The sequence below is a fragment of the Thunnus thynnus genome, chromosome 1 (assembly GCF_963924715.1).
Source record: "Thunnus thynnus chromosome 1, fThuThy2.1, whole genome shotgun sequence".
In the NCBI taxonomy this organism is placed as follows: domain Eukaryota; kingdom Metazoa; phylum Chordata; class Actinopteri; order Scombriformes; family Scombridae; genus Thunnus; species Thunnus thynnus.
Window position 1 is genome coordinate 39,669,422 of NC_089517.1, and position 16,641 is coordinate 39,686,062.

General features: G+C 42.9%; 3 protein-coding genes across 3 annotated transcripts in view; all 3 read right to left on the reverse strand.

Annotated features, from left to right (window-relative positions):
- Positions 1–2,027: 2,027 nt before the first annotated feature.
- LOC137189254 (mucin-5AC-like) lies at positions 2,028–5,790 on the reverse strand. The gene is made up of 2 exons (XM_067599013.1): positions 2,225–5,790; positions 2,028–2,114 (listed from the first exon to the last, which is right to left on the reverse strand). Exons 1-2 carry the CDS (start codon positions 5,693–5,695, stop codon positions 2,028–2,030), a joined length of 3,558 nt encoding a protein of 1,185 aa, XP_067455114.1. The 5' UTR covers positions 5,696–5,790.
- Positions 5,791–6,671: 881 nt separating this feature from the next.
- On the reverse strand, positions 6,672–12,574 carry LOC137189264 (mucin-5AC-like). Its single transcript, XM_067599025.1, has 6 exons — positions 12,544–12,574; positions 12,254–12,455; positions 11,442–11,618; positions 8,530–11,105; positions 7,103–7,983; positions 6,672–6,758 (listed from the first exon to the last, which is right to left on the reverse strand). Exons 1-6 carry the CDS (start codon positions 12,572–12,574, stop codon positions 6,672–6,674), a joined length of 3,954 nt encoding a protein of 1,317 aa, XP_067455126.1.
- The window catches only part of LOC137189274 (mucin-5B-like), a 39,738-nt gene continuing 35,659 nt past the window's right edge, over positions 12,563–16,641 (reverse strand). The window contains exons 27-29 of the mRNA XM_067599036.1: positions 16,057–16,213; positions 13,003–13,131; positions 12,563–12,824 (exon numbers count right to left, since the gene is read on the reverse strand). Of these exons, the coding sequence (XP_067455137.1) occupies positions 12,670–12,824; positions 13,003–13,131; positions 16,057–16,213 (441 nt within the window). The 3' untranslated portion in view covers positions 12,563–12,669. The remainder of the gene's footprint in view (positions 12,825–13,002; positions 13,132–16,056; positions 16,214–16,641) is intronic.

The window sequence follows — 16,641 nt, forward strand, 5'->3', positions numbered from 1 at the left end:
TTGTAGTTGTTTCAGTTGTGGTAGTGGGTGTTGAGGTTGTAGTAGTTGTAGGTTTCTGAGTTGTAATTGTTTCAGTTGTGCTGGAAGGTGCTACGTATGTGGTAGTTGAAGGTGTTGAAGTTGGAATATTTGTAGGGGCAGTTGATGGTGTTGGACACCTACAGCATTTAAATATAATCTCGTAGTCGAAACACTCCTGCTGAAGCTCTTGTTGTTTGTTGTTGCATATGAGACCTACATCTTTATTGCATGTCACAGCTTGTCCCACCTGTGACATGGAAAGACCTGGGTAAAGAACAGCTCTACACTGGACCTCTTCTGGAGTTGAACAAACATGATAACCAGCAGAGATTATATTCTGGATGGTTTCATTTTCTCCACCATTAGGGCCCGGCGTAGGTTTGCCAAGATTTATCCATTCTGACCAGCCACACGTCATATCATGTCCCCCTGGGCAAAGAGTTGTTGTAGGTAGCCTAGTAGTAGTTGTTGTCTCAGTTACGGTAGAAGGTGTAGTGGCAGTAGTGGTTGTTGTAGGTGCCTGAGTTGTACTTGTCTTCTCAGATGTGGTAGAAGGTGTAGTGGGTGGAGTAGTTGTTGTAGGTGTCTGAGTTGTAGTTGTTTCAGTTGTGGTAGTGGGTGTTGAGGTTGTAGTAGTTGTAGGTTTCTGAGTTGTAATTGTTTCAGTTGTGCTGGAAGGTGCTACGTATGTGGTAGTTGAAGGTGTTGAAGTTGGAATATTTGTAGGGGCAGTTGATGGTGTTGGACACCTACAGCATTTAAATTTAATCTCGTAGTCGAAACACTCCTGCTGAAGCCCTTGTTGTTTGTTGTTGCATATAAGACCTACATCTTTATTGCATGTCACAGCTTGTCCCACCTGTGACATGGAAAGACCTGGGTAAAGAACAGCTCTACACTGGACCTCTTCTGGAGTTGAACAAACATGATAACCAGCAGAGATTATATTCTGGATGGTTTCATTTTCTCCACCATTAGGGCCCGGCGTGGGTTTGCCAAGATTTATCCATTCTGACCAGCCACACGTCATATCATGTCCCCCTGGGCAAAGAGTTGTTGTAGGTAGCCTAGTAGTAGTTGTTGTCTCAGTTACGGTAGAAGGTGTAGTGGCAGTAGTGGTTGTTGTAGGTGCCTGAGTTGTACTTGTCTTCTCAGATGTGGTAGAAGGTGTAGTGGGTGGAGTAGTTGTTGTAGGTGTCTGAGTTGTAGTTGTTTCAGTGGCTGTAGAGGGTGTAGTGGTTGTTGTAGTTGTAGGTGTCTGAGTTGTAGTTGTTTCAGTTGTGGTAGTGGGTGTTGAGGTTGTAGTAGTTGTAGGTTTCTGAGTTGTAATTGTTTCAGTTGTGCTGGAAGGTGCTACGTATGTGGTAGTTGAAGGTGTTGAAGTTGGAATATTTGTAGGGGCAGTTGATGGTGTTGGACACCTACAGCATTTAAATTTAATCTCGTAGTCGAAACACTCACCCTGAAGCCCTTGTTGTTTGTTGTTGCATATGAGACCTACATCTTTATTGCATGTCACAGCTTGTCCCACCTCTGACAAGGGAAGACTTGGGTAAAGAACAGCTCTACACTGGACCTCTTCTGGAGTTGAACAAACATGATAACCAGCAGAGATTATATTCTGGATGGTTTCATTTTCTCCACCATTAGGGCCCGGCGTGGGTTTGCCAAGATTTATCCATTCTGACCAGCCACACGTCATATCATGTCCCCCTGGGCAAAGAGTTGTTGTAGGTAGCCTAGTAGTAGTTGTTGTCTCAGTTACGGTAGAAGGTGTAGTGGCAGTAGTGGTTGTTGTAGGTGCCTGAGTTGTACTTGTCGTCTCAGATGTGGTAGAAGGTGTAGTGGGTGGAGTAGTTGTTGTAGGTGTCTGAGTTGTAGTTGTTTCAGTGGCTGTAGAGGGTGTAGTGGTTGTTGTAGTTGTAGGTGTCTGAGTTGTAGCTGTTTCAGTTGTGGTAGTGGGTGTTGAGGTTGTAGTAGTTGTAGGTTTCTGAGTTGTAATTGTTTCAGTTGTGCTGGAAGGTGCTACGTATGTGGTAGTTGAAGGTGTTGAAGTTGGAATATTTGTAGGGGCAGTTGATGGTGTTGGACACCTACAGCATTTAAATTTAATCTCGTAGTCGAAACACTCACCCTGAAGCCCTTGTTGTTTGTTGTTGCATATGAGACCTACATCTTTATTGCATGTCACAGCTTGTCCCACCTCTGACAAGGGAAGACTTGGGTAAAGAACAGCTCTACACTGGACCTCTTCTGGAGTCGAACAAACATGATAACCAGCAGAGATTATATTCTGGATGGTTTCATTTTCTCCACCATTAGGGCCCGGCGTGGGTTTGCCAAGATTTATCCATTCTGACCAGCCACACGTCATATCATGTCCCCCTGGGCAAAGAGTTGTTGTAGGTAGCCTAGTAGTAGTTGTTGTCTCAGTTACGGTAGAAGGTGTAGTGGCAGTAGTGGTTGTTGTAGGTGCCTGAGTTGTACTTGTTGTCTCAGATGTGGTAGAAGGTGTAGTGGGTGGAGTAGTTGTTGTAGGTGTCTGAGTTGTAGTTGTTTCAGTGGCTGTAGAGGGTGTAGTGGTTGTTGTAGTTGTAGGTGTCTGAGTTGTAGTTGTTTCAGTTGTGGTAGTGGGTGTTGAGGTTGTAGTAGTTGTAGGTTTCTGAGTTGTAATTGTTTCAGTTGTGCTGGAAGGTGCTACATATGTGGTAGTTGAAGGTGTTGAAGTTGGAATATTTGTAGGGGCAGTTGATGGTGTTGGACACCTACAGCATTTAAATTTAATCTCGTAGTCGAAACACTCACCCTGAAGCCCTTGTTGTTTGTTGTTGCATATGAGACCTACATCTTTATTGCATGTCACAGCTTGTCCCACCTCTGACAAGGGAAGACTTGGGTAAAGAACAGCTCTACACTGGACCTCTTCTGGAGTTGAACAAACATGATAACCAGCAGAGATTATATTCTGGATGGTTTCATTTTCTCCACCATTAGGGCCCGGCGTGGGTTTGCCAAGATTTATCCATTCTGACCAGCCACACGTCATATCATGTCCCCCTGGGCAAAGAGTTGTTGTAGGTAGCCTAGTAGTAGTTGTTGTCTCAGTTACGGTAGAAGGTGTAGTGGCAGTAGTGGTTGTTGTAGGTGCCTGAGTTGTACTTGTTGTCTCAGATGTGGTAGAAGGTGTAGTGGGTGGAGTAGTTGTTGTAGGTGTCTGAGTTGTAGTTGTTTCAGTGGCTGTAGAGGGTGTAGTGGTTGTTGTAGTTGTAGGTGTCTGAGTTGTAGTTGTTTCAGTTGTGGTAGTGGGTGTTGAGGTTGTAGTAGTTGTAGGTTTCTGAGTTGTAATTGTTTCAGTTGTGCTGGAAGGTGCTACGTATGTGGTAGTTGAAGGTGTTGAAGTTGGAATATTTGTAGGGGCAGTTGATGGTGTTGGACACCTACAGCATTTAAATTTAATCTCGTAGTCGAAACACTCACTCTGAAGCCCTTGTTGTTTGTTGTTGCATATGAGACCTACATCTTTATTGCATGTCACAGCTTGTCCCACCTCTGACAAGGGAAGACTTGGGTAAAGAACAGCTCTACACTGGACCTCTTCTGGAGTTGAACAAACATGATAACCAGCAGAGATTATATTCTGGATGGTTTCATTTTCTCCACCATTAGGGCCCGGCGTGGGTTTGCCAAGATTTATCCATTCTGACCAGCCACACGTCATATCATGTCCCCCTGGGCAAAGAGTTGTTGTAGGTAGCCTAGTAGTAGTTGTTGTCTCAGTTACGGTAGAAGGTGTAGTGGCAGTAGTGGTTGTTGTAGGTGCCTGAGTTGTACTTGTTGTCTCAGATGTGGTAGAAGGTGTAGTGGGTGGAGTAGTTGTTGTAGGTGTCTGAGTTGTAGTTGTTTCAGTGGCTGTAGAGGGTGTAGTAGTTGTTGTAGTTGTAGGTGTCTGAGTTGTAGTTGTTTCAGTTGTGCTGGAAGGTGCTACGTATGTGGTAGTTGAAGGTGTTGAAGTTGGAATATTTGTAGGGGCAGTTGATGGTGTTGGACACCTACAGCATTTAAATTTAATCTCGTAGTCGAAACACTCACCCTGAAGCCCTTGTTGTTTGTTGTTGCATATGAGACCTACATCTTTATTGCATGTCACAGCTTGTCCCACCTCTGACAAGGGAAGACTTGGGTAAAGAACAGCTCTACACTGGACCTCTTCTGGAGTTGAACAAACATGATAACCAGCAGAGATTATATTCTGGATGGTTTCATTTTCTCCACCATTAGGGCCCGGCGTGGGTTTGCCAAGATTTATCCATTCTGACCAGCCACACGTCATATCATGTCCCCCTTGGCAAAGAGTTGTTGTAGGTAGCCTAGTAGTAGTTGTTGTCTCAGTTACGGTAGAAGGTGTAGTGGCAGTAGTGGTTGTTGTAGGTGCCTGAGTTGTACTTGTCGTCTCAGATGTGGTAGAAGGTGTAGTGGGTGGAGTAGTTGTTGTAGGTGTCTGAGTTGTAGTTGTTTCAGTGGCTGTAGAGGGTGTAGTGGTTGTTGTAGTTGTAGGTGTCTGAGTTGTAGTTGTTTCACTTGTGGTAGTGGGTGCTGAGGTTGTAGTAGTTGTAGGTTTCTGAGTTGTAATTGTTTCAGTTGTGCTGGAAGGTGCTACGTATGTGGTAGTTGAAGGTGTTGAAGTTGGAATATTTGTAGGGGCAGTTGATGGTGTTGGACACCTACAGCATTTAAATTTAATCTCGTAGTCGAAACACTCACCCTGAAGCCCTTGTTGTTTGTTGTTGCATATGAGACCTACATCTTTATTGCATGTCACAGCTTGTCCCACCTCTGACAAGGGAAGACTTGGGTAAAGAACAGCTCTACACTGGACCTCTTCTGGAGTTGAACAAACATGATAACCAGCAGAGATTATATTCTGGATGGTTTCATTTTCTCCACCATTAGGGCCCGGCGTGGGTTTGCCAAGATTTATCCATTCTGACCAGCCACACGTCATATCATGTCCCCCTGGGCAAAGAGTTGTTGTAGGTAGCCTAGTAGTAGTTGTTGTCTCAGTTACGGTAGAAGGTGTAGTGGCAGTAGTGGTTGTTGTAGGTGCCTGAGTTGTACTTGTTGTCTCAGATGTGGTAGAAGGTGTAGTGGGTGGAGTAGTTGTTGTAGGTGTCTGAGTTGTAGTTGTTTCAGTGGCTGTAGAGGGTGTAGTGGTTGTTGTATTTGTAGGTGTCTGAGTTGTAGTTGTTTCAGTTGTGGTAGTGGGTGTTGAGGTTGTAGTAGTTGTAGGTTTCTGAGTTGTAATTGTTTCAGTTGTGCTGGAAGGTGCTACGTATGTGGTAGTTGAAGGTGTTGAAGTTGGAATATTTGTAGGGGCAGTTGATGGTGTTGGACACCTACAGCATTTAAATTTAATCTCGTAGTCGAAACACTCACCCTGAAGCCCTTGTTGTTTGTTGTTGCATATGAGACCTACATCTTTATTGCATGTCACAGCTTGTCCCACCTCTGACAAGGGAAGACTTGGGTAAAGAACAGCTCTACACTGGACCTCTTCTGGAGTTGAACAAACATGATAACCAGCAGAGATTATATTCTGGATGGTTTCATTTTCTCCACCATTAGGGCCCGGCGTGGGTTTGCCAAGATTTATCCATTCTGACCAGCCACACGTCATATCATGTCCCCCTGGGCAAAGAGTTGTTGTAGGTAGCCTAGTAGTAGTTGTTGTCTCAGTTACGGTAGAAGGTGTAGTGGCAGTAGTGGTTGTTGTAGGTGCCTGAGTTGTACTTGTTGTCTCAGATGTGGTAGAAGGTGTAGTGGGTGGAGTAGTTGTTGTAGGTGTCTGAATTGTAGTTGTTTCAGTGGCTGTAGAGGGTGTAGTGGTTGTTGTAGTTGTAGGTGTCTGAGTTGTAGTTGTTTCAGTTGTGGTAGTGGGTGTTGAGGTTGTAGTAGTTGTAGGTTTCTGAGTTGTAATTGTTTCAGTTGTGCTGGAAGGTGCTACGTATGTGGTAGTTGAAGGTGTTGAAGTTGGAATATTTGTAGGGGCAGTTGATGGTGTTGGACACCTACAGCATTTAAATTTAATCTCGTAGTCGAAACACTCACCCTGAAGCCCTTGTTGTTTGTTGTTGCATATGAGACCTACATCTTTATTGCATGTCACAGCTTGTCCCACCTCTGACAAGGGAAGACTTGGGTAAAGAACAGCTCTACACTGGACCTCTTCTGGAGTTGAACAAACATGATAACCAGCAGAGATTATATTCTGGATGGTTTCATTTTCTCCACCATTAGGGCCCGGCGTGGGTTTGCCAAGATTTATCCATTCTGACCAGCCACACGTCATATCATGTCCCCCTGGGCAAAGAGTTGTTGTAGGTAGCCTAGTAGTAGTTGTTGTCTCAGTTACGGTAGAAGGTGTAGTGGCAGTAGTGGTTGTTGTAGGTGCCTGAGTTGTACTTGTCGTCTCAGATGTGGTAGAAGGTGTAGTGGGTGGAGTAGTTGTTGTAGGTGTCTGAGTTGTAGTTGTTTCAGTGGCTGTAGAGGGTGTAGTGGTTGTTGTAGTTGTAGGTGTCTGAGTTGTAGTTGTTTCACTTGTGGTAGTGGGTGCTGAGGTTGTAGTAGTTGTAGGTTTCTGAGTTGTAATTGTTTCAGTTGTGCTGGAAGGTGCTACGTATGTGGTAGTTGAAGGTGTTGAAGTTGGAATATTTGTAGGGGCAGTTGATGGTGTTGGACACCTACAGCATTTAAATTTAATCTCGTAGTCGAAACACTCACCCTGAAGCCCTTGTTGTTTGTTGTTGCATATGAGACCTACATCTTTATTGCATGTCACAGCTTGTCCCACCTCTGACAAGGGAAGACTTGGGTAAAGAACAGCTCTACACTGGACCTCTTCTGGAGTTGAACAAACATGATAACCAGCAGAGATTATATTCTGGATGGTTTCATTTTCTCCACCATTAGGGCCCGGCGTGGGTTTGCCAAGATTTATCCATTCTGACCAGCCACACGTCATATCATGTCCCCCTGGGCAAAGAGTTGTTGTAGGTAGCCTAGTAGTAGTTGTTGTCTCAGTTACGGTAGAAGGTGTAGTGGCAGTAGTGGTTGTTGTAGGTGCCTGAGTTGTACTTGTTGTCTCAGATGTGGTAGAAGGTGTAGTGGGTGGAGTAGTTGTTGTAGGTGTCTGAGTTGTAGTTGTTTCAGTGGCTGTAGAGGGTGTAGTGGTTGTTGTATTTGTAGGTGTCTGAGTTGTAGTTGTTTCAGTTGTGGTAGTGGGTGTTGAGGTTGTAGTAGTTGTAGGTTTCTGAGTTGTAATTGTTTCAGTTGTGCTGGAAGGTGCTACGTATGTGGTAGTTGAAGGTGTTGAAGTTGGAATATTTGTAGGGGCAGTTGATGGTGTTGGACACCTACAGCATTTAAATTTAATCTCGTAGTCGAAACACTCACCCTGAAGCCCTTGTTGTTTGTTGTTGCATATGAGACCTACATCTTTATTGCATGTCACAGCTTGTCCCACCTCTGACAAGGGAAGACTTGGGTAAAGAACAGCTCTACACTGGACCTCTTCTGGAGTTGAACAAACATGATAACCAGCAGAGATTATATTCTGGATGGTTTCATTTTCTCCACCATTAGGGCCCGGCGTGGGTTTGCCAAGATTTATCCATTCTGACCAGCCACACGTCATATCATGTCCCCCTGGGCAAAGAGTTGTTGTAGGTAGCCTAGTAGTAGTTGTTGTCTCAGTTACGGTAGAAGGTGTAGTGGCAGTAGTGGTTGTTGTAGGTGCCTGAGTTGTACTTGTTGTCTCAGATGTGGTAGAAGGTGTAGTGGGTGGAGTAGTTGTTGTAGGTGTCTGAGTTGTAGTTGTTTCAGTGGCTGTAGAGGGTGTAGTGGTTGTTGTATTTGTAGGTGTCTGAGTTGTAGTTGTTTCAGTTGTGGTAGTGGGTGTTGAGGTTGTAGTAGTTGTAGGTTTCTGAGTTGTAATTGTTTCAGTTGTGCTGGAAGGTGCTACGTATGTGGTAGTTGAAGGTGTTGAAGTTGGAATATTTGTAGGGGCAGTTGATGGTGTTGGACACCTACAGCATTTAAATTTAATCTCGTAGTCGAAACACTCACCCTGAAGCCCTTGTTGTTTGTTGTTGCATATGAGACCTACATCTTTATTGCATGTCACAGCTTGTCCCACCTCTGACAAGGGAAGACTTGGGTAAAGAACAGCTCTACACTGGACCTCTTCTGGAGTTGAACAAACATGATAACCAGCAGAGATTATATTCTGGATGGTTTCATTTTCTCCACCATTAGGGCCCGGCGTGGGTTTGCCAAGATTTATCCATTCTGACCAGCCACACGTCATATCATGTCCCCCTGGGCAAAGAGTTGTTGTAGGTAGCCTAGTAGTAGTTGTTGTCTCAGTTACGGTAGAAGGTGTAGTGGCAGTAGTGGTTGTTGTAGGTGCCTGAGTTGTATTTGTTGTCTCAGATGTGGTAGAAGGTGTAATGGGTGGAGTAGTTGTTGTAGGTGTCTGAGTTGTAGTTGTTTCAGTGGCTGTAGAGGGTGTAGTGGTTGTTGTAGTTGTAGGTGTCTGAGTTGTAGTTGTTTCAGTTGTGGTAGTGGGTGTTGAGGTTGTAGTAGTTGTAGGTTTCTGAGTTGTAATTGTTTCAGTTGTGCTGGAAGGTGCTACGTATGTGGTAGTTGAAGGTGTTGAAGTTGGAATATTTGTAGGGGCAGTTGATGGTGTTGGACACCTACAGCATTTAAATTTAATCTCGTAGTCGAAACACTCACCCTGAAGCCCTTGTTGTTTGTTGTTGCATATGAGACCTACATCTTTATTGCATGTCACAGCTTGTCCCACCTCTGACAAGGGAAGACTTGGGTAAAGAACAGCTCTACACTGGACCTCTTCTGGAGTTGAACAAACATGATAACCAGCAGAGATTATATTCTGGATGGTTTCATTTTCTCCACCATTAGGGCCCGGCGTGGGTTTGCCAAGATTTATCCATTCTGACCAGCCACACGTCATATCATGTCCCCCTGGGCAAAGAGTTGTTGTAGGTAGCCTAGTAGTAGTTGTTGTCTCAGTTACGGTAGAAGGTGTAGTGGCAGTAGTGGTTGTTGTAGGTGCCTGAGTTGTACTTGTTGTCTCAGATGTGGTAGAAGGTGTAGTGGGTGGAGTAGTTGTTGTAGGTGTCTGAGTTGTAGTTGTTTCAGTGGCTGTAGAGGGTGTAGTGGTTGTTGTAGTTGTAGGTGTCTGAGTTGTAGTTGTTTCAGTTGTGGTAGTGGGTGTTGAGGTTGTAGTAGTTGTAGGTTTCTGAGTTGTAATTGTTTCAGTTGTGCTGGAAGGTGCTACGTATGTGGTAGTTGAAGGTGTTGAAGTTGGAATATTTGTAGGGGCAGTTGATGGTGTTGGACACCTACAGCATTTAAATTTAATCTCGTAGTCGAAACACTCACCCTGAAGCCCTTGTTGTTTGTTGTTGCATATGAGACCTACATCTTTATTGCATGTCACAGCTTGTCCCACCTCTGACAAGGGAAGACTTGGGTAAAGAACAGCTCTACACTGGACCTCTTCTGGAGTTGAACAAACATGATAACCAGCAGAGATTATATTCTGGATGGTTTCATTTTCTCCACCATTAGGGCCCGGCGTGGGTTTGCCAAGATTTATCCATTCTGACCAGCCACACGTCATATCATGTCCCCCTGGGCAAAGAGTTGTTGTAGGTAGCCTAGTAGTAGTTGTTGTCTCAGTTACGGTAGAAGGTGTAGTGGCAGTAGTGGTTGTTGTAGGTGCCTGAGTTGTACTTGTTGTCTCAGATGTGGTAGAAGGTGTAGTGGGTGGAGTAGTTGTTGTAGGTGTCTGAGTTGTAGTTGTTTCAGTGGCTGTAGAGGGTGTAGTGGTTGTTGTAGTTGTAGGTGTCTGAGTTGTAGTTGTTTCAGTTGTGGTAGTGGGTGTTGAGGTTGTAGTAGTTGTAGGTTTCTGAGTTGTAATTGTTTCAGTTGTGCTGGAAGGTGCTACGTATGTGGTAGTTGAAGGTGTTGAAGTTGGAATATTTGTAGGGGCAGTTGATGGTGTTGGACACCTACAGCATTTAAATTTAATCTCGTAGTCGAAACACTCACCCTGAAGCCCTTGTTGTTTGTTGTTGCATATGAGACCTACATCTTTATTGCATGTCACAGCTTGTCCCACCTCTGACAAGGGAAGACTTGGGTAAAGAACAGCTCTACACTGGACCTCTTCTGGAGTTGAACAAACATGATAACCAGCAGAGATTATATTCTGGATGGTTTCATTTTCTCCACCATTAGGGCCCGGCGTGGGTTTGCCAAGATTTATCCATTCTGACCAGCCACACGTCATATCATGTCCCCCTGGGCAAAGAGTTGTTGTAGGTAGCCTAGTAGTAGTTGTTGTCTCAGTTACGGTAGAAGGTGTAGTGGCAGTAGTGGTTGTTGTAGGTGCCTGAGTTGTACTTGTTGTCTCAGATGTGGTAGAAGGTGTAGTGGGTGGAGTAGTTGTTGTAGGTGTCTGAGTTGTAGTTGTTTCAGTGGCTGTAGAGGGTGTAGTGGTTGTTGTAGTTGTAGGTGTCTGAGTTGTAGTTGTTTCAGTTGTGGTAGTGGGTGTTGAGGTTGTAGTTGTTTCAGTTGTGGTAGTGGGTGTTGAGGTTGTAGTAGTTGTAGGTTTCTGAGTTGTAATTGTTTCAGTTGTGCTGGAAGGTGCTACGTATGTGGTAGTTGAAGGTGTTGAAGTTGGAATATTTGTAGGGGCAGTTGATGGTGTTGGACACCTACAGCATTTAAATTTAATCTCGTAGTCGAAACACTCACCCTGAAGCCCTTGTTGTTTGTTGTTGCATATGAGACCTACATCTTTATTGCATGTCACAGCTTGTCCCACCTCTGACAAGGGAAGACTTGGGTAAAGAACAGCTCTACACTGGACCTCTTCTGGAGTTGAACAAACATGATAACCAGCAGAGATTATATTCTGGATGGTTTCATTTTCTCCACCATTAGGGCCCGGCGTGGGTTTGCCAAGATTTATCCATTCTGACCAGCCACACGTCATATCATGTCCCCCTGGGCAAAGAGTTGTTGTAGGTAGCCTAGTAGTAGTTGTTGTCTCAGTTACGGTAGAAGGTGTAGTGGCAGTAGTGGTTGTTGTAGGTGCCTGAGTTGCACTTGTTGTCTCAGATGTGGTAGAAGGTGTAGTGGGTGGAGTAGTTGTTGTAGGTGTCTGAGTTGTAGTTGTTTCAGTGGCTGTAGAGGGTGTAGTGGTTGTTGTAGTTGTAGGTGTCTGAGTTGTAGTTGTTTCAGTTGTGGTAGTGGGTGTTGAGGTTGTAGTAGTCGTAGGTTTCTGAGTTGTGTCTGTTGTCTCAGTAGTGGTGGAAGCTTTAGTGGGTGGAATAGTTGTTGTAGATTTCTGAGTTGTAGTTGTTTCAGTTGTAGTAAAAGGCGTATTGGTTGTAGGAGTTGATGTAGTCGTCTGAGTTGTGCTTTTCTGAGTTGTGGAAGAAGGTGTAGTGGGTGGAGTAGTTGTTGTAGGTGTCTGAGTTTTAGTTGGCAATTCACTTGTGGTACTAGTATGAGAAGATTGTGGTGTAGTTGGTATGGTTGTGAACGTAATTGTAGTAGGTTTTGGCGTTTTCCTGCACTGTATTGCCTTGCAACACTTAACCTTTATTTCATAATTGTAACACATGGGGGGGTTTTGTAAGCTGTTCTTACACAGAAGTCCTTGGTTATTACATGTTACTGTTTGTCCCAGTTCGTCTAGTGGAACACCTGGATAGTGCACAGCTTGACACACCACTGCCACTGGATTGTCACAGATGTCATATCCTCTCTGGATAATGTGTTTTATGGTTTCATTGTCTCCACGTCCAGGACCATATTCAGGGTAGTCTGAACTTATCCACCGTGACCAGTAGCAGAACGTTTCCTGACAAGATGTTTCAGTAACACTTTCTGTTGTTGTAGGTTTTACTGGGGGTTTTGCAGTTGAGATTGAAGGTGTTTCAGGAGTAGATTTTCTCGTGACTGTGACTGTGACTAGCTCTGTGGACACACATAATTCAGGCGTTGGTTAAGAAACTGTATAATGTCATAGTCGAAATATATATATCATATATCATATACCTTACATTAGTTGAATATATCTTCATGTTCCAAAATAGTCTTGTGCATACCTGGTGTGATTGATGTAAAAACAAACGTGGTTGAAGAGTGGCTTGCTGTAGTAGTGGTTGCAATGGACATAGATGTTGTTAGTGTGGGTACTGGGCACGGGTATGATTCCTTGTCAATGGTACCGTCATTCCCACACACTGCTGTGATGCAGTTACCATGTCCATCTGTTGTGTTATAGATGGTATTGCCAGGGGGATATTTGTTTCCATTATATGTGCAAGTACAGGCTGTAAAGAAAGAGGATGTATTATTAACATATCAACCTAATATAAGTATGTATTTTACAACCCTCAATCTCTCCAAATTTTTTCATACCTTGGGCATCATAGTGACATTCGATGGTCATTGAACTGCATGTACTTCAAGAGAGGACATGAAATATTGTCAGATTGACAGAACCAGCAGAGTTATATTACCTTGATTGACACATTAAATCAAGACCTACCATGTGTGACAGTTTTCAGTTGTTGGCACTTTGTCACCATTATTGAAGTGTGTCCCCTCTTTATTGTAGCAGCCACAGTGGTCTTTTGAAACACATGTCATTGCATCTTCATCGAAGTATGGCTCAGCAGGAGGACATTTTGGATAACAACCTGATTGAAAACCAAATTGTTGTTCATACGGTGCCAGAAATGGATTGTTTAATAATTGTTGACAGTGTTGAAATCATTTGAATTAATAATTATTAGAATTATTATTGTTTTCAATCTTAAATCTTCAATCAAATTTGATTAGCAAATCAGACCAAGCTACAAAATCATTATATTTTACCTTCTAGAGGAGGTATCTGTGTAGAGCAGATGCCTGAGGGGTTCCTGCAGGTTTTCATACAAGGAAATCCACATGGCACATAGTGCCACTCACATTCACCAGGGGGATTGTAATAATCACAGAAGAGAGCTGGGAAAGATAATAAAACTTATTTAGTACAGGCACATTCCAGACTGGAATATTTAGTGAGAATACTGATGACTTTAGACCTGTGGTTGCACATGGTACCCTGGCCAAAAACCAGAGCAGTACAATAATGATGAAAATTACCTTGAGAAAGGCCATATTTGTCAGCAGGAAACACAGACAGTGTAGGAAAGTGTGCATGGTCTAACATTTAGCCCAACTACAGCCCAGAGTGTCTTAAGGACAACTGCTGACTGGCAATGGTGTGTGGACCCGGGTAGACATGCTTAAGATATGTTTAAAAAAAATTAAGTCTGTCCTTAACGCTAATGCATCAGATATTTTTCTTGTTTGTTCCTAAAGGACATTAATGTCTACATATATCAGTAAATATAAATATGACATGGTATTAGAGAATAAACTAACACTACAGGTTCTTGTTTAAAAGGTTGGCGAGAATAATTAAACATTAAAGTTAAACTCCTCTCTACCTGGTATTAAAATGTGATCTGCGCCTGGATATCTCATACAGATAATGACATCTGATCAAAGGCTATCAGTAAGCAATCACTTACTGTTCATAATTCTGTGACATTACTGTGCTTATTAGAACTGTCTTCAGTGTTGTCTGCAAGTGTGAGCATAAAACTCAGAAAGACGTCTTCTGTTTTGTGAGTCTTTATTACAGAAATTGCCACCACAATTTTGGCGTTGTCAGGCAGGATGCTGAACGTGGACCAGTGGCAAACTCAATGCTGACAGACAAAAGCTGTGCATAGTCAGAAAAATAAAACCTCTGAGGATTCCCTTGACCTCCCCTACGAACAAAGGGTGAGAAGGTGGACAAATGCTGATGGTTGAGAGCGAAGGAAGAAAGGGTATGAATGATCACTCCAATTGAGAAAAATATTTCTGAAAAATTTCCTCTGTGATTCTTAGAATTGCAAAATAGCATTTTTCTGTTTATTGTTATTTGGTTATGAGAAAAAAACAGAAAAGGGAAATAGTAAAAGGGGTTCTATATAGGCAATGGCTTACTAGGGCATGTGCAGGCTAGAGAACCGCCCATAGCAGTAAACTCGAGAAAACAAATGAGGGAAAAAAATTAAACCTAGGACCAGAGGAAGGAGTCATGGTAAAGGATGAGTGATTGGCTGAGGCCAAGGCAAAGGCAAAAGGTCACTCTGATGGATGTTTCAACTGCAGTGCCAGTGACCACTGGGCTAAGGACTGGCCAAAGAAACACAAGGACGAGATGACAGCTGATTGACAGTGCACAGAGCTGGAAACAGGTTGGGGTCCAGATGAACAACATGACAGTAAGAACACTCAGGACAGATACACAAACACAAAACCCTCAGCAATTAGTTCAGAATGCCAACATATATTTAGAAGAGAAAGAACAACAGAATACAGAAAATATCAAATATTCTATGCTTGCACATACAGTATACAGGGTCATGCCCACACACACATTTCAAGTTTCAGCCCAAGGAGTAACCTTTTTCGTAGACTCAGGGGCAGCAGAGTCTGTTATTAAAGCATCAGATTTGATCCCAACTTCAAAAATGAGCAGTAGAACATTAAGAACAATAGGGGAAACAGGGAATTCAATAAAAGAAAGATATATGGTGCCAGAGTTCATGATGAAGTGATTGGAAATTTTAAACACTCATTCCTATTGTCAAGTTGCTGTCCAGTAAACTTGTTAGGCTGGGACCTTATGTGTGCTTTGGGCCTCACCCTGGTGTGTAGCGAAATGGGGATAGAGGCTGGGCTAGAGCATAACAAGGAAAAAGGAGCTATGCAATTGATGAAATGAATACAAATACGTTATTCGGCAAAGCACAAATAGTGGGTTTTTTACGAATATTTATTTTGTACAAATATTTTTAAAATGATTTGTCGGTCGGTTACATCACTAGCTCAGTCTCTCTCGTCTACTCCGCTGTTACATCTATCAGCAGGTCTCAATGAGAGGAGTCATATCCACTTGCTACATGAAGTACGTTTCCTAATTTGGACATTACTCTTGGACTTTGGGGTGTTCTCCAGAGATAAAGCCGACACACACGAGTGCTCCCAAGGGACTCTCCATAACCAGTTGTTCCCTTTCTCCTTTCCAGAAAGTTAGATTGTAAAAAATAGGCAATAAATGAAAAGTGCAAAGCATTAATTGCCTTTGAAGTTCTTCCCTACACGTTACACAATGTGCTGTCTCTGTGTTATAGGTGTATAAATAGGTAGAGGTCTGTCTGCAATGAGGCGATGAGTAAAGTTTTAGCTCAGTAGTCAGCCCAGTCGTCTATGATCTGGGAGACTCCAGTTTGAGACCTGGTGTGGGGACCTCCTTCGTAAGGTAGTTTATTATTGAACACTTATTGTAACACTTTAATTTTCTAAAATTGAAAGTGTAATAAAAAACAAAAACAGGCCTTTTTAAGCCTCTTTCCACTTTTAATCGAATACAAACACAACAAATACAGATACAAATACATATACTGGGCTCTCTGCACATCCCTACTCTAAATAGGTACCTGCTAGACACAGCACATACACACATGTATTTCTCAGATATGGTTCATGAAAGTCTTAGACTCATCTCACATTCTTCTCTATACTACAACCAACCACCCTACTTTGAGGGTTACTACTACAGCCCCTCATGACCCCCCCCCCCCCCCACCCCCCCCCCACACACACACAAACACATAATGCTGTAAGTTATACAAATGGAAAACCAACTGTGATTCCTGTTCTACATTTAAGAGCTCTAAATATTTCAAATGTGGAAAACCAAAAGTCGTTTTGCTTTATTACAACCCTGATAATCTCTTTATTTCCTTTCCCATTAACCTGAGTTTACCTCAGACCAACTGTATCAACTGTACGCTGATTGTAGTTTTGCAACAAGGAACATTTACTCACGGCAGATCTTTGGGGTTCTCCATTGTACACAGATGCCAGCTTGATTACAGGATTCAGCATAAGCCGCCACAGCAGTGCAGAAACACTCGCAGTCTCCACCAGTGTCACAAGCACAGGAGTCAAACACACATGCTTCATAGTATGGAGCAGGATCCACCTACAGACAAGTGTTTGAAGATTATGAGTTAAAGCTGCATGAAAGAGAAATCCCACAACAAAACTACATCTCAGAGGCAAATATTGTACTTTTTACTCCAATAAACTGATCAACATCAACAGTTACAGATACTAATTACGATACATTATTAAAGATTGAAATACCCAACGGTGTATAAAACAGTTCAACTCCACCTCAACTAGCTACAACATTGAAATTTAACAGCTATAATGACCAAATAATATACCAAATATATACTGTAATACGTAACAATTTAACACTCAGAAAGGGCCATTCTGCTGCATAATGAGTAATTTTTATTTTGATATTTTTGATTGATTTTAAAAACATTCGAAATTGATTGAGTCAATTTTGATAATACTTCTGTACTTTTAAGTATGAAGACACCTAATGTATAAGCAGAATCC